At 33.9% G+C, this 24,220-nt stretch overlaps 1 protein-coding gene across 44 annotated transcripts in view; it reads right to left on the bottom strand.

The window, feature by feature from the left end:
* RIMS2 (regulating synaptic membrane exocytosis 2) overlaps window positions 1–24,220 on the bottom strand; it is a 443,102-nt gene that overhangs the window by 181,749 nt on the left and 237,133 nt on the right. For 25 of the 44 annotated variants that reach the window (XM_033512411.1, XM_033512408.1, XM_015618871.2 and 22 more), the window contains 5 exons: window positions 23,682–23,728; window positions 22,433–22,545; window positions 9,316–9,446; window positions 6,449–6,620; window positions 5,749–5,902 (listed from right to left, as the gene is read on the bottom strand). In XM_033512411.1, the coding sequence (XP_033368302.1) occupies window positions 5,749–5,902; window positions 6,449–6,620; window positions 9,316–9,446; window positions 22,433–22,545; window positions 23,682–23,728 (617 nt within the window). Of the gene's footprint in view, window positions 1–5,748; window positions 5,903–6,448; window positions 6,621–9,315; window positions 9,447–16,748; window positions 16,797–22,432; window positions 22,546–23,681; window positions 23,729–24,220 lie in introns of all 44 variants that reach the window. The other 19 variants (XM_033512391.1, XM_033512377.1, XM_033512376.1 and 16 more) reach the window with 1 other exon arrangement.

Genomic DNA, 24,220 nt, shown 5'->3' with positions numbered 1-24,220 from the left:
TTAATTGTCATTTTTACTCTCTAGGGTAAAATTCATGTAATGAATTAATCATGGTCTGTGCCACTGACCATAAAATGCTCCATATTATAATTTGGATAAAAAGTCACTGATGCATGTTTCCATTAGTACAATTCACTTACCTACTAGTGAACAGCATCATTATAATTTCCTTAAGTAAGGTACAGCCACATTCATCTAAAATTATCACGCTGACTTTACCAAACTCACAACAAGCCAAGAGGAAATTATTGAGACAGAAAGATCCCGATTCTGCAGTAAAATAAACCTCTACAGAGCTCCAAGGAAGCGAATAACTTCCAGTGGAAGAAGATTTGCCATCATTTCACAGGGGCTTATATTTCACAGATTAAAGTTTCAGATACATTTGTAATAAATTATTGTTAAACTTCCATGATTTTGGTACTACAAAATTTATATTTTGATGTTCTACAATACAGACTTGACAGCTTTACCATTTAAATAATGGAAGAGAGGGATTAAATTAATAGTTATGACATTCCTCCTTGATCTGGTGGTAGAGCTACAGAACATTCAAAAAATAAAAATTGTAGCACCCAGCAATGACAAGTCCATCTAAAAATGTTTTTTCAGAAATTAATAATTAGTGGGATTTTTTATTTTTAAATTCAATCTATCAGTTTTATTTTTTCTGGTCAGATTTAATCATTTTGTCATGTTAAGGTCTCAGCATTGCTGCAGAAAATAGTCTGATGGAAAAATGTACAAAGTAAAAAGCTGAAAAGATGACAAAAATTTTCATGCTATCCAAAACACTTCATTTACACATTATAGATTTTCTTTATTCCCATCCAAAAAAATGAATAAAATTTTTTTAAAAAATGTTATATATAGCTTTTTGCACACTATATGCAGACTTTTTTAGAACGTAGCTATTGTCAAATTTTGTTCCCAGAGTTTAAATTCTCATAATTGTGATTTCTCTCCCTCCAGATTTTTTATGTGTCTGGAGAATCATGTAACTCAGTGAATGGAACCATTGATTAATTTAATTCTAAGAGTAATTAAAGTAAAACTCTCTTTACAAGAAAACTACTTCAAAGTCCTTTTATTTACTTTTATTTTTATTTTTATTGATTTTTTTTCTGGTCTTCAGGTATTAAAAAAACCCAGCATTTTGGACTTCTACATGTTGACTTCAAATTTCTAAATTTTTGAATTTCTAAAATCTTTGAGCTCTTCTTGTCAGCAGAGTTTATCTCCCATAGATTTATTTCTTTTCCCTTACTGAGGAGGTTCAAAATAAAAATAAAAAATATTTTTAAAATCATATTGTGAATTCTCATGGTATTTAAAAACTGTACAGATATGCTGCTGTACAAGCCTATGATGCAACAGGAGATGTGAAAATGTCTGGGTTTACTGCTTTTCATTTAGCTGTTACCTACACTGTCCACTGCACTCTCTGTGGGCTGCAGATCAGTAATTCAGACAGCTTCATTTTAAAGCTGCAGAATCTGACTTAGAAAACTAGTGTCAGTCACTTTTCAACCCTAAGTATTTGGGAAAGTCTTAAAACATTTGGAGTAAAACAAAATTTGCTTCGGAATCAAATTCAGCATCAATATAAAAGCAAAAAAGTTGTTTTCCAAAATAAAAAATAACCCCATATTCTTTCTCAATTCAAAAATATCGGCTCACGCTGCCGGAATGTTCACACTACACGGATATAACTGCAAAAGATGGAATAAGAATACATCATATCCAATTTGATTTCTATCTCTATGTTCTGGGCTCATGGAGAGGAACTAATTTTAGATACACAATCCCATGGTATAAACCTTGCTTGATTTCTGTATCATTTCTCAATAAATAGAAATACTGACAATAATTTCCACACCACTGATCCTACCAATCATGAACACAGCATCCAAAGTGTATTCAATTTTGCATGTATTCTCCAATAAGATTCTTAGCTAATGTGAGATGGAAAAAGTAAGCTACTAACAACAACAGTTCCTAAATATTCTCTAAAGTTATTTTTAATTTTCTGGTTACAATGTTTTTTAGAGGCAAAATGCAAATGAACTTTGGTTTGTTTGTAATTCTAGTTAAAGTTGTCTGGAATTCTGTGTATATGGCTGACTTTGTGGTAAATGTTAGAGAAAAGTAAATAATTTTAAAAATTCACTTCAAAAGTTCGGCACAGTAAGTAAAATAGACCTACTCATTACCCTACATTTCACATAAGAAAAAGCTTAAAATATACTCATTGGATCAGGTTATGAAAATCTGAAATATAATTAGCTGAAAGAGCTAGGAAGTCATAATCCTATGTTCTATATTAGTTCCAGTTTCTAAGTAAATGTCTGTCAAAAAACACAAAGGAGAAAGTATGGGAATGGTTCTTTATCTCTAGGAAGCAATGGAATGTATGGATCAGAGGACTGGGAAAGAGAAGGTGGACAGCTGACTTAGATCAGTCTCTACCACAACACACTGCCCACTCAAAGATATTGAGATAAATATATGCAGAAACTAAGCTACTGTCTCTGAAAGCTGGTTCCTAAAAAAACAGCATATGGGGCTCTGTGGGAAGCTTGCACTTTGCTACTGGCAATCTGTAAATACAGCTTCACTCTTCAGGGCTGACAGTCTGCTCTTCTTCAAGAACACTGCAATCCAGTGATATTAAAAAGAGAATAGAAGTGGTAAGTGTAGGTGGTTCTTTTAAACTACCTTTAGAGAGTAACATTTAAGTATGGTCTGCAAAGATATGTGTTTATCACTCGGCAATCATGAAGATAAAAACGCTTAGATGTGTAATGTGTATTTATACAAACAAAAAACAACCTTGCAATTCAAAATATCGCTCCTGTCATTTCTCACACAAACAATTTTTGGGGGTATTCCATAAAGTCTTTCATATTGTACTCACTAATTCTATACATAGAGGCATTGCAGAAAAGAACAAAAGGTAGGAGGACTGAACTGCTCAGATTTTGCAGCCCCAAAAAATTGAAATCAGCCTGCTTGATAACAGCCCAGTACATGTTCTAAGGAGTGCTATGGAAAACATTGACAAACATGCTAGACATGCCTTGTTCTAGAGAGTCTTTTCACGTTGTCGTGACGTGCTGCTGGATAACATCTTGTTTCATCATTCATATACAAGAATGTTATTGAAAGATACAAAAACTTCTTCAGACACAAGAAACTTATATATCAAGTTTGACTTCATAATCTTTTGACACCTCAAAAATTAGTAAAACCCCTAAACTTCATGAGTTATTAATATGGTATAAATATTTTACTAGTGAAGGCAAACAGTCTTAAGAGGTGTTATCTGCCCTTCACCAGTCCCTTGGTGATGACATTTAAAATGGGAAGAGCATTTTGGAGGCCATCTGGTGCAATGCCTGCTTCAGCCTTGGCCAACTTACACTGCATTGTTTACAGCCTTGTCCAATTGAGTACTGGATCTCTCAGCAGGATATTGCACAACTTCTTTGGACACCACGAATTTCATTTTTATTTCCATTTCAGAGGTGTGACAGCAATAAAATAAAATTTTTCCCATTATTTTCCCATTTTGTTTTGTATTTTCCCATTGCTAAATGGATTCTGCTGCCATAGCTGAGCTCTGATCAGATGCTAAATTTCCAATTGTATACCTTTTCAGACCCCAGAAAGCAAGGATTTTAATGCCAGGATACCTTGTTCTGTACTTTTAAAACAATCTCTTTAAACTGAAAATTACTTACGGTACACAAGGATTTAAGACATTAATATATTCCTAGGCCAATAGAGAAAATCCTTCTTTATCAGGTCCCTATCTCAGTACAAAAGGAAATAGGATAATTTAGTGTTGTAACATGTGAGTTCTCCAGCAATAACAGTGAGCATCTGAAATTGCTCTGTTGATTGAAGTTTTAAGAACCTGAAGCTGAAAATCTAGTGCTCTGGGAACAAGCAGATTAAACCATCTTCACTGAAAAATAAGACTTCTATACCAAATCTTAGTATTTTGCAAAACCAGAAGTTTTGCTAAGTCCTTTCCTCTATATTTACAGACAAGCATGTAAAATTATTCAGTTAAGCAAATTATTAGTATTACTATTTATTAGTTATTACTTATTAGTATATCGTAATATTGCTAGATAAAAAAAACTGAATGTCTTTCAAATTTTGAGTCAACATCATCCACAATATTCAAACATCGCTAAAATATGTTAAAAAATAAATCAGAAATTCATGCTTAATGGCAGTTATTTATTGCACAGACAGAAATTCTGATAGAAAAACAAGGTTTGTTTGCAGGACTGAATATTTCCTGCAAACCAGAATTTCACTAACCTCACATACAAACAGCCCAAATGGTCTGTAAAAATAGTTGTAAATGGAAACTTAACTTCTTTAAATGTGTTAAAAGATGGCATCAACCATATAAGAAGTATAATTTTAAAACTTTAGTTAAATAACAGTCATGGTATAAGAGAAGACTGAAGAGGATTGAATTGCAATAGAACTCCTTACCTTTTAAACCATCACTTCTCCTTTGTGGACAAACATAATATTAAAACTTCAAGGCTATGCAATGTAAGTGCCTGATAGTGTGTCTATCTCAGAATATTATGATATGGAGCATTTTAATCCTCACCATCAGGTGCACAGAAACAAAACAGATCAAGTGCTTGAAATAATCTGTATACATTATATATATAACTTGTATACAATGGGTTATCTTATAAAGACTCTGCATAGAACATATAAAATATCCAAGCTTGTTTCCATGACTACACATATAAGTTTCTGTGAGTTTGTGTGAAACACACACACACTGTCTCTTCACAATGACTCAAAGAAACTCCAAGTAAATATTAGAAATTGGATTTGGGTTGTCAAAGTTCCTTTTTGTTGTTTGGGGTTTTTTTGGTTGTTTTGGGGTTTTGGTTTTGTTTTGTTGGGTTTCTGTGGTGGTGGTGGTGGGTTTTAGGGTTTTGGGGGTTCTGTTAATTTGCTTGGTTCATTTGGTTTGCTGGGGGTTTTTATATAACCGCCAACTGGTATTTTATGAAGTTTATTCAGTGAACAAGAGCTTTAAATCACTGGTAGTAATGAACAATTAAACTAGAGAAACCATGAAGTATTGAAGAAACAGATTTTCCTCTTTTGCTGTCTTATTCTTATGCATCTATTTTAATGACCACATTTGATACACTCTGTTTTCAAAACAGCTACAGATAACTACTATAGATTGAGTGTAACAAGCTCTACAAAGTAGAATTTTTAGAGAAATTTCATTTGTGAGTCCAAGCACATAAAAATAGCATCAAAGCAAGGCAGCAGGCCATAGTATTAGTTTATCTACATATGATATTGTATACAGGTTACTTTAAGAAGTATGACCTAAAGAGAGAGGTCCTGCAAATCCACTTTTGCTTAAAAGTGTTTAAACAATGAAATTATGAACATAATATAAAATAAAGGGCTTCATGATAAAAAGAGCACATTGCAAAAACCAAGATAATTTACTCAAACTGAGGATCTGAACTGAGGTGTCTCCTAAGAAAAAAATGTCATAATGCGCTGTGGTTGATAGCATTTGTAGCATGTCAGACTCTCAGCAGTAACTACAAATGATCTAATTCATAACAGCTACAAATCAACATAAAAATTCTGTCAGCTTTCCATTTGCAAGAATTTAATAGATTTTAATATGCATTAATTCAAATGAACTACACAGAGTGTGTAAAAGTAATAACCTACTTTGTAACCTCCGTGTGGGACTCTCGCCATGGAGTTGTCTGCGTGGCAAATATGGTGAGGGATGGGGAAGTGGCAATGAAGAGACATCATGTGTTTGAAGTTTGTACCAGTGAGGTTCATCATCTAGCAATGCTGTCTCTAACTCAATAAGAATCTAAAAAAGAAAGAATGGTTAATAGTAGGAAAGCATTATGTGACAGAATATTTTAAAATAGATGTATTTATAAATTTCCTTCTATCATTCTCATTGCTAAGGACTTTGTCTGAAGTTATATGAAAACCTTATTTTAATATGAAAGAATCTCCTGTGCCTTTTAGAGCACTAAATATACCAAAAAATCTTTCACAAAACCCTTATTATCTTATGAGAGCCTTTACATCTTTCAAATATCTCAGATTAATGAGCAACATTCCAAAGTTTTAGCAAAATACAGCTATGGAAAATATAGATTTTAGTGAACAATTAGAAATTGAGAAACCATGTTCATGCTGTTACTAAAACAGAAAAAAACACAGAAAGAATCTCCTATCAGGATTATGTGATATGTGCAAGATCACTATTTATCACTAAGTGAAAGAAAAAATTAAACTATTAAAACAGCTTTTCTTTGCACAATTAGTAATTTTTGCAAAAATACTGAATCTATACATGAGTATGTGAGCAACTGTATTTCTATAGTAACTACCAGTATTTGTATACCTCTCCTAAAAATTCACTTTCTTCCTCTCGCACTCGTGCTTGGTCCCAAAGAGTGATTTCTAACATTCGTTCTCTAAACTCTCTCCGATGAACTGGAGAATAAATAAATGTCTGATTCCACTTAGGCTCCAACGTTTTCTTTACTGTTTTTGTTCTTCTTTTATTTTTATCACTGAAAAAACAAGTTAAATATTAAGTATGTTCAAAACACCATTAAAGTACATCAAATATATAAAATAGGAAAACAGGAAATCTTAAATCAGCAGCTGAGCTTGTATGATCATGGGTACTCTAATCATGAATTTTCCCTTATTATAAAAGTCAGTGCATCTATTGAGGATAATTCAGAAGTTCATATTAAAAACTTAGATTAGGTGATTCCAAGTTTATGTGCCAATTTCAATCTTAATAAGTTCCTCAAAAACCACAAATGTTTTAACATAATTTTGGGTGTATTTTCTTTTATTTTGGAAACAGCATTTTATAAAGCAAAATGTGGTTCCATAAATGGGATTTCCACAAGGCACAGTCTGATAGCAGAAGATCTCTACAGACATCACTGGGCATAGCAAACACCTGCATTTCAGAAAGATGAGCCAGCTGGTTCCCTCAGTCCTCCAGTGGCTCACTCCAACTGCAGAGCTGGATGGAGCTGCTGGCCCAAGTGAAGGAATGGTCACGGAGCTGGGGACAGTGCAGGGTTTTCCTGACTAAGGGCTCCTTATCCACATGGGAAACCAGAAGCCCCAAAAATGATTCACATGTTCTTTTCCAGCAACACTGGAACTGTTCTCAAAACAGCTTCCCAAATCCTGTGGTCACCCCAATGAATCATCCAGCTGAAGGTGAACTTCCACTACAAGGTGAGGTCTCCAGGCAAGGTTACCCTGGCAGCCTTGGCTCTGGCTCCAGGGTGTTGTTGAAAGCAATGCCTTTTGCAGAAAATTTCTACTTGAAAGAATTAATATTTTCTGATTGAAACAATTTTCACTGGAAAACACCCACACTCCTCCAACTGAGAATACTGACAAAAGTCCTCATAACAATGCTTATTTTAATCCTGCTGATTGCTGCATAATGCAGCTGCCATACTAATTTATGAGGATTTTTTAATAGGCAATGCAGATACAGTCCCTTCATTAATACTTGCAATTGTAATAAAGTCCTTATATTTCTCAACTGTGACTTAGAAGTTGGATCAAAAAATTATATAAATAATATTTTTAGACACACTTTTAAAAAAACATAAATTATTTCTAGTATACTAAAGGTTTGTTTACTCTTGTGAACTGAAATAAGTCACATTGGACAACATTTTTCAATTAAGTTTCTTTAATCAATGAGAATTCAGCATCTTCATCTAATTAAATGCTTGACTTACTAAAGTGTATTTTACCTCTAGCATGTTTCTTTCTACTATACAAAAAATATATTTTTGCATACTTATATTTTAAATCTAAGGAAAGAAAAATGGATTTCCACATCAGAAAAAACCCACAGTTCTGTAAGACAAATTGCTGATCATAAACACATAAAACAACTAAGAAAAGTTCTAAATACATCCCATAAATGGGAAAAAATATTACAGATTATTAAAATTTAATGTCAATATATTTTTTAATTATCACAATTTACATTGTAAAACATTGTGAACACACTTCTGTTAGCTTATTAATTACTCATTGCTTTTGAAAAAGCAGGTAAGATAATTGAAGCAGACCTGATTCTCAGTTTAGCACAGCTTCAGCAGCTACAAACACACTACAGCAGTTTGAATAAACTAGGGATCTAAACCAACAGTTCAAATTGGTGAGCCAAAGAAAATTTTCCAAAACCTTTTAATCATCAGTGTCACAGCAAATTAGGTAGTCACGGAAAATTTTCATGTCAACATATGGTAAACAATGGAAGTGGAAAAGCAATGTCTTCAAAAATACTAAATAGTTTATTCCTGCTGAAGTCAAATGGTACTGGAGATAGCTAGCATTTTCCCAGTTTAGCTATTTGGAAAAGCCAAAGAAGTAAAAATACAAATTACATTCTATTTTACAGATTCAGAAGTGCACTGATCTATTTTTTTGAGTGACATTAAAACTTTGAATTTGGTCGGTACATTATAATATAAAGGTAAACATGTTCCCCTGGTGATATAACCTGAAGAAATATCAATTTAAAAAATCAACTGGAGAACACACTCTCTCTTCTGCTGTTCTTCCCAACATCTAAATTGAAACAGAGAAAATCATGGACTCAGAAGTGAAGGAGTATGTCAGGAATAGGGGTCCTACTACAATTTAATTTTCCCTAAGTGCATAGATGATACCATCCAGATTAACGTGAGTCCTGTGCTATAGGGGAAGTTTGCAAAGTGCAAATGGGAACTCTCAGCTGAGTCACCTTCAGCCTTAATTCACTTATACTGTGATAAGAAATTTGTGGGTTTCAGATGTCAAACCTGTTACTGTTTATTATATAAAGGTGGGCCAAACCAAACTGCTCACTCATCAATCCAGAAATTTATGAACCCAACTGTGTAGCATCTTCTTTGCTCTAGAGAAGAATAACTGGCATAGAAATAAAGACATCATAAAACACTAATAACATTCTTTGCAAATAACAGATCCCCATGCAAAGACATGTATTTACTTTTTCTTTCCTTTTCTATTCAGTATTTTATATTATAACCAGGGAAAGCAAGCTTGTACTTAGTGTTCAGAAACACCTTGCTGTTACATAGCATGTTCAACACCAGAACTCAATACCGAAAGCTTTTTTCCATATAACTATGATTGATAAAATCAGCTGTGCATGTCAACTGAGTATCATCAGACTAATTCAAATATTCCTTGTCTTTGCATTCAGCCTACCTTCTGTCTGGAAGAAAGTAAATTTTAACATAAGGATTCCTTGGCCTCCCATCTTCCCTTGAAGGAAGATCCTTTGCTCCCAGTATGGTCACTATTAACTGATGACCAACCTTGTCATACCACAGTTTTATCTGCAGGAAGAAAATGTTAATTAGTGAACACATTTCTACAATGAAGTTATATATTAATCCTTAAAAATAATTTTGCTCATGAGCTTCTATTTATATTGATTACTTAAATAGAAAATAGTATATTCTACTTTTCATTTATAACAAAGAATAAAAATAAGTTAATATTGTAATAGCTTCAGTATATATCAGGAGTTACTCTTTTTTTTAAAACCCCATACTATAAGTACTTTACTTCACACTGGGTGTCTTTCACGTGGTGGACTGGTTAGATTATTCTCTCTTGTATTGTGTTACTAATGCATGGTATTCGTTTATATACATTTCTGAGGAGTTTATAAACAATTAATTATTTTTTCATCTGCTGTTGTGCTAAAGAGACTATGGGATAAACTCATAAATATTTCATATCACTTAATATTTTTCAACATAAATACACTTATTCTGAAATCATATAAACCCTCCATAAATACTGAGAGGAAGGCTCAATAGTCCAACCCTCTTCATAGTCCAACTCAGTAACAAGGTAAAAAAGGAGTATTATTCATTTGTAGAAATTGTTATTAACCAGTCTAGGGCTTGATTTGCTATCTTTTTTCACTACAGTAATTACAAACTTCTATTCAGCTATTTCAGTTTGAATTCTGTAACTGCAAATACATCGGCCAAGAAAAGGATATACCTACTCCAGAGGAGTCACTGCAGAAGGGGTAAATGGTGCACTTAGGGCAAAATAAAGCCTTGCAAATAGCCAGGGAGCCATCACATGGTGGTAGCACTGCAGCATCACTAACTACACTTTACTGCTCTCTTCATCAGGACTTTGCCTGAGATGGGACAAACGAGGACGTTCAAAGAAAACAGTGACCCTGCCTGAACCTAAGGGAATCAGAGAGGATAATGCCCAGCTGCACACCCAACCAGGCAATACACCTCTAGGCATGAATATACCCTAGATAAGGTAGACATACACAGGGGAAGGAGCACTTTCTGTGGAAACCATCTCACATAATTACAGAGAGAGGGTTTTCATCTGCTATCATACCTAATCTTCAACATTTCAGTCTCTTAAAGAAAGGCCTTGATGTAATTCTCAAGACTTTTAACCCATAAAGAAGAGGCTGATTTAGCTCTCTGCCATTCCTAATACTTCACTAAGAGAGATTACACTAAGACACGCCAACTCATTTATGGTGGTGATGTACTTCTTCCTTCACTGCTTCAGGTCTTGCAATTCCTATAGCCACCAAGCATTTGAATGGATATTAAAAACTGTATATTTGCGCTCTATTATGCTGTCATTTGCCCTGCTACAGACATTACAGGCTTCTGGAACTAATAGCTAAAGGGCCCTTTGGCTACTCATCTGTGTGTGAATTTTAGATGTTTTCCCTACATTCTTGCAAGCCAGGGTCTTTGACAATATTTTTTCTACACTGAGAATTATCTGGACTTCTAGCTATCTCCATCTAGCTACAGATCAAAAGCAGAAAGCCTTGTACCAACAGTACAGCTTTAATGTCCTCTGAAGTGCAACTCAACTTAAATGTTCTTTGACACTAAATGTATCCACCTGCAGGCTTCTTGTGAGTCCTGAGGCAAGACAGAGTTGGCAAGTCCCACATCTCAAGTGGACTAGCACTGAAGATAATCTTCTTTGTTTTCTTTTTGGGGAAAATTATGCTTGCTTAAGGAGAATGAAATACATTTGTGATACAGACGCTATCACAAACTGTGACTGATGAATATAAAATCATCTAGATATAGGTGCCAAAAATAAAACCAGAATTATGTGTTCATATGCAAGCTAAATATTTCTTCACTATATTTGTTTCAGACCAATTCTTTACATGAAAACTTCAGTCAAAATATTTTGAGAATTTTTTAAGCAAAAACTGAAATCATCTGAAGCCACTTCATTGAGATGCTTGAAAAACTGTAGTTTGGAACAAGAGCTCAAAATTTGCATTGACTTATACTTTCCACTTTTCTCTTGATGTTCTGAAAAAATAATTGGAAAAACTTGAACTTAATGGGCATATTTTCCCTTAATGTCCTTTAATTTGCCTTATTGCAGGAAAAGTCAGGAATCAGAATTAAGACCAGAAAGCTCTCTCTCTCCTGTATTCACACTGCTAGCACTCCAATACACAGCACAGGTACTTGTAACCCAGGCAGTCATTTGACTAGGATATAAGGAGAAGAAAAGAAGAAGCTGTGAGAGAATGGTCAAAGAAGCCCATAGAAGGGAGAATGGGATTGCATTGGGATTAGAAGAAGGAAGAAGGGACAAATAAAAAAAATGCTTTATAATTACTGTGAAAGTAAAATAGACAGGATACTTGTTGGTGAAACATGGGAAGAATAATGTCGGGGATCAGAGATTACCAGAAAAGCAAATATAGAATGAATGAGAGAAGTGCTATGAGGTGACAAAAGAACCAGCCATGATAACTGGAACAAAATATGTTGAAAGAGAGACAAGGATGAACAAAAATCTACAAGATTTTTTGCACACACACACACACACACACACATATTTTTATAAGCTTAGAACATCTAAGATACTTCAACAAAGCAATCCTGATCTAAGTGAGGAAAAGGAAAGCTGAATTAACAACACATAAAATATGCCATGTAAAAATTTATGCTGCCTGATGCTAATGTGGAGACTAACACCTGTACAAAACCTTCTTGAATGGGACTTGTCTGTCCAGATTACTTAGGATGTAGGCACCTAAAATTCACTTAGAAAGTGGTGCAACCTGAATACTTTCAGAAGTTTTTCCCACTTTGCATTCAAGTCCTGGAGACTAATTAGCCACACACATGCTCATACACTTTCCTTCCCTGGGCTCCTTCACCAGCCAGATATGCACCTAATGCTTTATTAAGCTTCTGCTGTGACCTACATTCAGTCAAACAGGCATCTAAATTCAGTGCATCCTGACACTGAGATGGTTTGTTATTCACAGAGGGGTGCATCTGCTGCACTCCTTGAGACAGGCTGCCTGGAAGGAAGAACTGCCACCGAGGGCAGGAAACAGGAACTCTTCTGCACTCAGATGGTTGGAGGAAACAGAAATGTGGGTTGGACCAGTTTCATTCTTTCTGGGATTTAACCAGTAATGGTCTAATACAAGGGCAGTACTCATGTAGGGTATCAGGTCTGGAGCCTGCTATGCTCTACTTAAGCATGCTTTGATAACATCACACACTACTATTCCCAGCCAAACAGTATCTCAGCTTCAGATGAGACTTCGTACACCAGAGAATGAGATATGGAATAGCTTGATGGTAAAGGCATTATTTTGATACACAGGTTCAACCTCTTCAGTCTAAACAACATTTAAACAGCATATGTCCTGTTTCTGGGATAAACTTCCTACACAGACAACAGCATATAAAAGCTGACTGCTGGTGTTACATTGTGAGAAGTGAGGATGCAGGTATCTAGTATATCTAGCTGGCATTCCTGTTTCACAGAATCACAGAATGGGAAAAGCTGGTTCTCTGTAGTCTCAGTAGAAGGTGCCTTCCCTGGAGAATAAACTCACCCTCTGGAGTAGCCTTAGTTTCAAACAGAGTTAATGGGCTTAGGTGTCTTTTCTTTGGCTTGATCTCTCACTGCAGGAATTGAGGTATTTCGGTCTTTCCTTCAACTGTACAAGAGAAAGCTCTTCCTCAAGGCACCTCAAACTTATTTGAAGTTAGTATAAGAACCCCTACTCTAATACATATGTGTAAGGGAATCAAAGAAAAGTTAAGAAAAATCTAGATAATATTATTGTTGCACTTCCTATACTCCTGTCTCATGAATGTTTGACTGTTTGCTCAACTATGCAATTCTAATGTAGTTCTATGTACAGCATACAGAGACAAAACATATCTTCAGTCATAACTTAGATTTAGAAACAAAGAATATTTGAAGTTTGAAATCCTATGCTACAGTTTTTTCTTTGTTATATAAGGGTTACTTCATGAATTTAATGAAAAAGAGATAAAACTTGTGCCACTGGGACAGACCATCTGCCCTACAGCTGATTTTCACTACCACAACCTACTCAAATATCACTGGCTTTTAAAGACAGCTGGCCAGGCTTTTTTTTTTTTTTTTTCTTCTGTTGCTCATTATAATTTTTCATGTAACCTACATAGATGCTTATTATGTTTATTAGTATTTTAAATTATATACTACTTTTCTTTACCACATTATTCTGAAACAAAAGATACACCAATAGTATCTGCTGTTTGAAAAAAAAATCTGTTTATTTTTAAAAATACTTGCAGTAATCATTTTATTGGACTTACGCTTATGTAGATGCTGAAAGTACCCTGAGGTGATGATGTCTTTGGCATAGCTGAGGCCAGTTTTGAATGTTGTTAAACATACCTCTTAAAAATCCTGAGTACTGAGGGTTGCTAAATCAAACTACTATTGCTTTCTGCTTCAGCTGTTTTCTGATATGCTTGAACAACTGCAAGAAAAGGCTGTCAAATGGAAAATCTTGTAGGATATAAAGGCCAGAAAATTATAGAAGTATTTAGGCTGCCCTAATGTATATTTCTTTTAAAATCTCTTTTTTAGTAGTTTCACCTTGTACATATTTTTATACATGATCAAATACATTGATGTTCTGTATTAAAGCCAAAAGGATGGCTGAAATTTTTGAAGTTAGAAAAAGCCCAGAGGCAACTCTGGCTCAAAAGAATGCTTTGCCAAGTAAACAAGAGATACTGCATAGAAAACAGAATTTTAAGAACAGATTTTTCCCTACAAAGGTTGATAAAGCATCACTCTGCAAGTTAGAAAATTACTGGCATGCTAAAATGAATATAAAAGTTCAGAAAATCGAGATACACTTTTACAGGTACTGTAAAATTAGTAAAAGCTCAGAGGGATTTTGATAGGAAAGAAACAGTGTTTTCCTTCCCAATAAAATAATGATGAATCTATGAAATCATCCAGTGAGCTAGAGGATGAATGGAATGACATGGAGGGAAGTGTGAAAGAGGAGTTAGTGCCAGAAAGGATCAGTTTCAGACTAACAAGTAAAGAAGTTGCAAGCGAGAATAAAGATATGCATCTCCTGTTTAGAGTGATGAAACAAATAAGAATAAATAGAATGTTTGGAGATTCTCATTCTTGTAAGGAGTTCTACAGACACAGCCCTCAATGAAATGTATACTTCCTGACAGCGATAAACAGCAGCTCAGAGCTCTGATTTAGCGAATTTGTCATGCCAAAAAAGTAACCAGAGTTCTGCTCCTAATACCCTTGTCTGAAGACCATTGGAGAATTCCTCTTCTTTCTGCAGCCTGCATGGTAAATATACCTAATATTAATCATTTTAAACTATCTACTATCACTACGAAAAGTGGGCAGATGGATGACTTTTTGTTTCAGACTAGTTGTAAAGATTTTGCCAAGGTCATAATTCTGAGTTCTTCAGGAGCTCTTGTCAAAACTCTTATGTTTAGTGTTGACTGTTACTAGGCTCTGCAAAAAAACCTGTTAGACAAGTCCACAAGGACCCCACAGGCACTGATTGTGTAGAGACAAAATTGGGCTAAGGACAATGCTCACCTACAATACAAAAAACAATGCATCCAATACTTACATCCAAGTGAGTAAGCCTTAAACGTTTTCACATCTTGTTAGATATTTTATAGCAAATATGACACTTCTTTTCTTTTCTCAACCACCACAATCATTTGAACAAGGTTTTAAGGGGTTTTTTTGTTTTTTTTTTTCATTAGAGGATATTAGTCTAAGTAGAATAGACAATTTTTATGTCTACATCCTTATGTTGTATAATGGGATTAAAATAAGGAACTACTACATGTTATTTCTACATTACGGTCTTTCATGAAACATGCAGGTTTCAGGCAGTGATTTCCTTTTTAAATTGAACAATCAACTCTCACATAATTTTTTTAATTTATTTATCACATATGTAAAAAGAAAATAAAGTTTAAATAACTACTTATGTCATATACAATATTTAGCTCTATGAACTACATAACAACTTGTAATTGTAGCCCTCTGATTTCATATCATGAGCAGAATCCAACTTTCTTGATTATGTTAAAGGATGTTTTAAATTTTTCATACACAGCCAGTTTATGTCAATAGCACATAATATGTTAACTTTAAATCATACAATCACGGCATTATTTTATAATCTCATGCTTCTTTAGAAGTCCTGAATTTTGAATTTATATTTAAGCAGTTGTAAGGAATACTTTTGAGAATACTATGTTGTGAAAAAAAATTTACTTTATCAAATATGAGTCATATTTGATGTTTTATTTACAATATTAATTAGAATCCCTTTATAAATATATATATATATATATATACACATATATATGTGTATATATATATATATACACATATATATGTATATATATTATCTCTTTTCCATTTCATAATGAAATTCAGTCATCTCTTTCTGATCACTTAGATCAGCCTTTACATCTTGGTCATTAATCAAAGAAAAACATTTATAAAGCTGCCACACAAAAGTTTAACATCTCCATAAAGATATTCTGTAAGAAAAATCAGATAATATTCTAGTTACAAAAAAAAAAAAAAAATGAAAAACATGCAGCAAAGCAAGATAAGCATTGTAACATATTAGTAAAACCTACTTTTGCATAAATCTATAGTACCTTAGGAGCTTCCTAATGAAAAAAGGCAAACAACTTGTACCTAAATGAAATATCAATGCTAAATAAATTCAGTAAGACAACGGGAGAATTCGCTTTTTATTCAAGTAGAGGTTTTGTTATTTTGTTGTACTTAAAAATGCAAGAACCAAGTCTCATACAGAAGAAATTTGTTTATTTAAACAAGGTACAAATTTTTTGCCCATCCTCTACTCAAGGCGCTACTATTATGTGGAAAATGCAAAAAAATATGTGTTAAGTAATGATAACGTATCATTTAAAGAGACATTCATCTTTTTATAATAAACTCAAGCACAAAATTATTTATTGCTTAAACAATACACAAATTTTGTATGTGGGATGCATCGCCATTGAAACCTGTATAAGTTTAATATTGGGCAGACAGCAAACAAAAACTTGTCTCTTTAAATTTTATTTAATATTTTAACCCCCATGCAGAATTTTACAAGCTGCTCACAAGATGACATGAAAATTGTTAATATGGTTTAAAGCAACACACTCAAAACATGGGAAAACGGACTATAATGTAACGTTTTCCTACTATGCATTTTCCATAACAAACAAAAGAAAAACCCACAACTTTAGTTTCTGTCAGGCAGACGAAGTCTTTACCTGAACCCTAGGAACAAAAGGCGTTGTTCTTCTACTAAGGCTTTGGCTCTGGTAAGCAAAATTAAAGAAAAAGCAATAAAACAAAACCAAAAAGGACAACACGCTGGAAACTAAAAGACCAAAAGTAAAAACAAAGACACATAACTATTACTTTAAACACAACTTTACACCAACAACATATTTATCTAAAAAAATGTATTTTAATGCAACGCACAAATTAAATCTGCAAATCTGTTATCAAATCATATCAAAACCCTTTGGTGGAAATTCTTGCCTTAGGGAAGTCAGCAGGAATTTTACTACTGATTCCCCAGGAGCAAGGATTTCTCTCTGCAAGTCTATAGACAACATTTACAATAGATTTAGAAATAACATGTAACAAAAAGAACAGGTAGGCAAAGTGTGATTTAAAAGTGGGGCTGGAAACATAAGTTAAGGTTGATCATCTCTTTCAGGGAGATTGCACATGCATATTCAGAGAGAAAAAAGTACAATTCACACGCTGACAGCTTTGGTTACTTAGGAAAGCAAGAAAAATAAAAGGTTTTCTCTTTTTTGCAACTTTAAGAGTCACGTCTATGAAAATTCCGCCTAAATACTTTGAAAACAATTAAAAGAAAGTTAGTGCTCTCTGGTATTAACATTACATGGAGAATCTATACAATTATGTATTTCAATTAGCTATCAATCATGACAGAAATGACATATGGTATAAACACAGAACCCTTGCATGAAATGGGAGCTAGAGAGTTAAGCAAACTGCATATATAGATGCATTTATAACATACTTTTGTGCTGTAACCCTTTGAACCACATACAACCTTGTGGCCTCCAATAGCTACATCAAGATAACATCGAGTACAGGCAGCACAAATTCCTGGACTAGCTGCAAATTCCAAACAACCACTCCCAACTTCAGCTCAGGGCAACAGCTAATGGAGTGGCACAGAATTGGTATAGAGTGTGGGGCATGGACAGGAAAAGGGCACCTCAAAGGGCTGGTGAGTGAGAGAACAGGAGCACAGAGTAGGTCACAACAATCACAGCCATCTGAGAGACTGGAATCTCCTTTACCTCTGCTCAGTTTTCCTGAGATTATTGATCTAATTCAAAACGATAAAAAGAAACTACTACTCAATATTCACTTGCATTAGAAGTGTACCCAAAGCATGGAAATAGGCACTGTGATGATGCTTCTGCCACCCTCCTTACTTATTTGGCATGTACAGACGCTGGAGAAATCTGTTCTATAAAATGTGTGAAGTAATCTGTTCTTACATCAAAGAAAGAGGATATATAAGAAAATTTGATAGTCTGGATCACGGGTTTTGTCTGATGTGCTCCCTGCACTCTGCAAGGTGCAGCAGCTGCACTCTACCTGCTACTCTGCATGGGCAGGACTGCAGAGCCCAGTGTTAAGGGTGTCAGAATGTGACCTAGTCACAATAAAAGTAGATCTTCAGCTTGCTTCAGCTTCATTTTACAAGGGGAAAATAAATTACCACAGGATATTGATCCTAAGAGGTACAGAATCTCTCCTACCATGTACCAATGGTCCTCACCTGTCATCTTCTGCCTTGGAAATAGAGGAAAATCAATGCATTGTGTGCACTACCTAGAACTTTCCAGGTTTTGATGTTAGAGCAACAGCAATTCGATTGTATAGAGGTATAAAGGGGAGGAAGAAAAGGAAAAATAACAGGTGAAAGGGGAGAGGCAGCATGAAATAACAGGTGAAAGGGGTAACGTGTTGTTCTTGATGTCATCCCCTTAATGTGCTGACATATAGGCCCTTCATAATGTACAATAAAGGCTTTCTATTATGCTGCATATATTACAACTATAATTTATATAACTTTATTTTTATTGCTTTATAAACTGAATATGAATGGAACATCTATTGTTGCTCTGGGTTCAAGCGTACAGGGAAATAAATTAATTTTATAAATGACATCCCTTTTCTGCTAGAACTGCCACCAGTACAAAAATTATATATTGTGATTTTATACTTGTACCCATTTACGTGGTCTTATGTTATTATTCCCTAAACCTAACTATTGGAAAAGCATTTCAAGTTATACTTTTCATTCAGTATAGAAAATGTAGCCAAAATTTAGTAGTTAAGCTAAGAGCACCAACATAGAAAGAATACATTTGACTTTTTCAAAATTATATTAAAGGAAAAACAACTCAGTGAGAAAATACAGAAACAGGAATGAGACAAAGCAAATAATAAAAAACTGTAATTGCAATAACAGTCAGATACTCTCCTGAAAAACAACATGAATAAAAAGTGCTATAAAATAAAACACAGAAAATATGGATAAATTATATTAGTACATTATAACACACAATGGTTTACTGTAGTTGCACATGATTTGTTCAATTAAATATGTATTTGGGCAGAATAATTATTAATGTGAAGAAGATTTCTTGTCTATGTGGGACAGTTTACTTTGTGGTCAATTCTATTAGTCAGCTAGACTGACACTGTAACCTCCACAAAGAAAACACTTACACAGACCAATGCCAATTCAGAGGAAAATATGGAAGGCTGAACAGAGAGAAAAACATCCCTGAGTCCTACAGTGGCATTGCTGCAGCTAAACCAGCCAAAAAGCATACTAAACATAAAGAAATAGATTCCAAAATGCTGTTAATATCTAAAAATCCTTTAGGGATCTAGAGCACTGTCTGAATACGCCTATATTCAAGTATGCAAATACTTCAGACTTTCATCCAAACTGTTGAATCTGTGTTTCTGCCCACAACTATTGCATTTTACTGCTTACATGTCACAGTTACCACAGCTGCACTAACAGCAACCCTTCTGGACTACATGCTACTGTTCAAAGGCACAGAAAATATGGAAAACACTTCCAAAACCTTGCCTTTCATCTGTTCCCTCAGATCCATCACACCTGCTTGAATTCAGCCACCATCACCCAGGATGTCATTGACCCATAACTTCCACAAAGAACAGCATCCTGTCCTCATTTATTGCCAGGATTCTGTAGTTATTCTCCTGTCTAGGCACTCCTCATAAAAGAGCACATTCACAATTACATTCAGAATTTAGTATTTCCTTTCATTTCTACCTTACTATATTGAATGAGTATGTGATCCATCAACTGTTCTGTTAGAAAAGAGATGATTAAGACATGGAAAACCAAAATACTGAAGCACAACCACACTGTAGCTTTCAAAATAAAATTTTTGTACCTTGACAAGATTTTTAAGGTTCAGTTTTACCTTAATACTTCACCTTTGTTAAAGGTCCAAAATTAAAAAATCTCATAGTCCATTCTAAGTTTTCAAAACAGCTCCAACTTTACAAACAGGATTTTTTCACTAACACTTCCAAAGTTTCAAAACTTCTAAAAATTTTAGAATTATAAACCCAAATATTAAAAAGTGAATGAAAAACTATCTATCATACTACTTTAAAGAACATAAACACCCAAATCTGATGTCACAAAATTTTTCATTTTTCGAAACTATCTTAAAGTATGAGATCAAAAAGAAATTACATGGATTGTTTTGAAAACACTGTTCTTGTAGAATACTTCAATTCTCATAAAGTCCTCTATTTCTAAAAATTCATATTAGCATATACACTGCAATTTGCCCAGTTAGATCCCATGTTGCCATCTATCCAGAGCATCTTCACACACTATGACAGCCACCCTTGCTCACAAAGCAAAAAGTTTAGTACTTGCCTCCCCAAGTCTTGACCTAACAGCAGCAGGAACTGGACTGTGCCCTTAAAGTGATTGACATGAAATACAGCTATATCCAATGTTTCATTAGCTGGGCAGACAAGCATCCAAACTTTTGAACTGTCTACTAATCTTAGATGTCTAAATTGCACTATTTGAGAATTACAGAGTATTTCTGACTTCAGTTTCACTCAGCTGGAGCTTTGTGTTCTCAGACAGATATCAGCTGCTCTCTGAGGGAAACACAGATAATATATAATAGGGAGTATTCAATGTAATTGCAAAAAGTACATAAGGAAGTATTAAAAAAATAGGAAAGATTTTCTAATGTCTCTTAGAATTATTTGGTTTCCTTAGATGGAAAGAAACCTTTTAGAATAAGCAGTTATATATTAAATCATTCAAAAAATAAATAAAAATAGGAATTATGCCTCCTTGAGTTTAACACTGAATTTTATATGCCATTCTGAGAAATAAAACCTTGGATTTCTCAATATTTATTTTCAATAAATTAGAATATACCTCAAAATTTTCCAATGTTATGATTATATACCTCAAACTTCAGTGTCCAATCAAATCACTAAATCAAAAGACATACCAACTTCACTAAAAAATCCTAATCTTAAACTCATGATGATTTTGATCTGAAACTGAGAAAGTCAGCAAGTCATTTCTATGTGGTTCCTATCTGGACAATTATTCCATAGTGTAAGTGCACTGGTCACCTGAGCAGCTAACTCAGGCTCTTGAATCTCCTGCTGGGAGCTAGACACCACAACTTTTTGACAGCCTAATCTTTTATGAAGTTTAGACAAAAGAAATTTCTTTCTTCCGTGTCTCCTCTATTAAAAATCTTTACTGTCTTGTAAAAATAAGAGGGTGTTTAGAAACTTTGGTCTGTGTATTTTGACAGTTCCTGTTCCCTTGTCATTGTATTTTTGCAAAGCACACTGTATTCTACAATCAAGATTTTTAGTTTTTCATTTCTCCAAAGGATTGAATCTTTCAAAGTTGTTAAGTACAACAACTACAGAAAATAAAAAATTATATATTGTAAATGGTTGTTCTGATGAGCAAAAACAAATAATGTCTCATGCACTGCAAAATGGAGCCAACATGGCCACTGAAGAGACAAAAATATTCTCCACCTCCTCTATCAATACCATAAACCATTTCTGTGAGATCTAGAAACAGTCTGCCTGGCTTTTATGCATATTTTTATGGTACACTCAACATACACAACTTGGATGTAACATGAATGTGACATTTCCAAACTTGTTTAACACCAGTTTTGCACTGCTTCCACTCCACTTGCCTTTCCTTTTCAATATGCCAGGCCACAGCTGAGCACTTTTGAAAAATCACACTTTGGAATTGTAAATAACATGGAAAGGTGCACAAAACCCAACTTCTTCAGTTTATTACAAAAAAAGTACCCTTTAAAATTCACATCATGAACTTTCTTCTCAGTGAGAGTGAAGAACAAAAGTGCATAACAGCAGTACAAAGAACACAACATGAGTAAAATGTCAGAGGGATATCTGGGGAAGTTACATATGAAAGTTAGTGCATAAAAAATAAGCAGTCATAACATCCAAGCACATAGGTAATAAAATCTACCAACTCTACATGTAAGTGTGACAGTTGATAAAATGTTTACACTCAACAGCACAAATATAACTGGAGGATGAGATTAGATCTTTCCAAAAATTTGACTCTACCGGTCTAGCTTACCAGATAAATATACATGTATATACCAAATTAAACTCAAGTAAAATTTCCAAAAGCTAATAAAATGGAATATGATTATGAAATTCTGTTCCTGCCTAGGCTGAGATGTATGGCATTAAACAAAAAAGGTAGCTAGTTTAACAAGAAATTTCTATTATAGGCAGTTAGCACTACAGTAAGAGTTCTATCTGCTGCAAAAAGCACAACATTAATATCAATGAAATGTTTACATACTGAAAGTTGTCCAGACAAGAACTGTGGGACATCCCTTAACATGCCGGGACTCATAGGAGAAGTCACTGAAATAGAAGGTCGGTCCATTTTTTGAGATTCAAATGAACTAGAACCTGCAATTATAAACAAAAAATATTTTATAAATAGTAGTAGTTATGCATATATTTCAACATTTTTAAAATAGACATTGTAGAAATGTAACCAAACATGCAGTAAAGCTATGGTAAATACAACTCTTTTTACTCTATTTAAAATTACCAAATAATGGTACTTAATCTTTTGGTGCTCAGATGCAATCAGGAGCTTTTATTTATAGAATGGTATATAGATTATTCAAATATTTCTGATTGTAATTATCAGTAAGCTGAAGGCCCTAAAATAAACACTTTACTGTGGTCAAATGAATTCAGTCTTCTGACTTATTATCTTGTACAATCAGAATAATTTTTAATTAGACTTTTACAAAAATATGAATATACTTTTTGTGCATTTTCTTTAAAATCTACAAGGTCTGAAAATGGTCAGAGGACAAGTTTTGACATATAAAACATAGAGGAAAAGTAAAGTATTTTATAAATACGAAAGACAATCCACATCTCACAAAACATAAAATGAATTTTAAGAATTGGGTAATGAGTAAAAAGTAAATTTTAGGAGTAAAGTAAAAGAGTTTTTCATATTATTATAATCAAGCTTAAGTAGTTTCATTTATTCATGGCTTTTATTATAATAGTGTTACAAAACAATGATAAAAATTACTTCAGGCTGAAATCCATCTTATCAGATCTAAGCCAAAGAACAAGTTATTTTTCCTTACATGATATATGAGTTTAGTCAATTTAAGTAGCACTGAGTAGCTCTAATAAAGTAAGGGTATTCTGAGTTCAAAGTAGCTATCACTCAGGCTGTCAACAAACATTTCCCATTTTTAGTTTATAAGATGCAAGTGAAATGCAAAGCAAGAGAAATTAAAAATTGATACTAATATTCTCATATATTAGTATGAATTACACTTTCTTTAATTGAAACTCATCTAAGCTTATAACCAATGTTGAACCTAAATCACAATATCCTGACTTTTGATAGTTTATTATTGTACAAAGTAGATAGGTAATACAGTAATATGACATATTGAGACAAATACAGACAAAATGACAAGACCTATACTGACTGCAGAGGACATTGTTCATTCTCTTTGTGCTTACATAAAAGAGAGAGAAGACTTTCCTACCCCACAATTGAAACTTACTGGACTCCAGCTGTGCATGTGTGCTGTCAGGTATTCTGGGAATGTCCCTGAAATCAGGAAAATTAAGACAAGCTGATCCTTTATCTAACAAGCATATTTAAATTTCAGTTACACTATAACACTTCCCAATCCACCCTGGAATGCCTCAGGAATGGTTCATGATATGCTGGCTATCTTCAGCCACTGGGATGATTATTCGTTATCCAGTATAAAAAATTTCAGTGTCAAATTAAATCCTACAGAACAGATTTGGTGGATGCAGGAGACAGGCTGCACAGTCACAAATAAAACAACTCAGTAAATAAAAGAACAATCTCAGAGTTAAAGGTAGACTAAAAGTGTGAGTAGTAGATTTTATGATAACATTGTACATTAATTAAATTTACTGGACCCTCACTCAAACATACTTGACTGCCAATCATGGTTATCCCAGTATATTCTTTACTATCCTTGAACCACAAATTCAACCAATTTAAATCAACCAATTTAATCTTTGGTTTTCCATAACTAAATAAAATGTTCATTTGGCAAAATTGCCT

This window comes from Parus major, chromosome 2 (assembly GCF_001522545.3).
Source record: "Parus major isolate Abel chromosome 2, Parus_major1.1, whole genome shotgun sequence".
NCBI classification, from domain to species: Eukaryota; Metazoa; Chordata; class Aves; order Passeriformes; family Paridae; genus Parus; species Parus major.
This window is presented reverse-complemented; position numbering and strand designations above follow the sequence as displayed.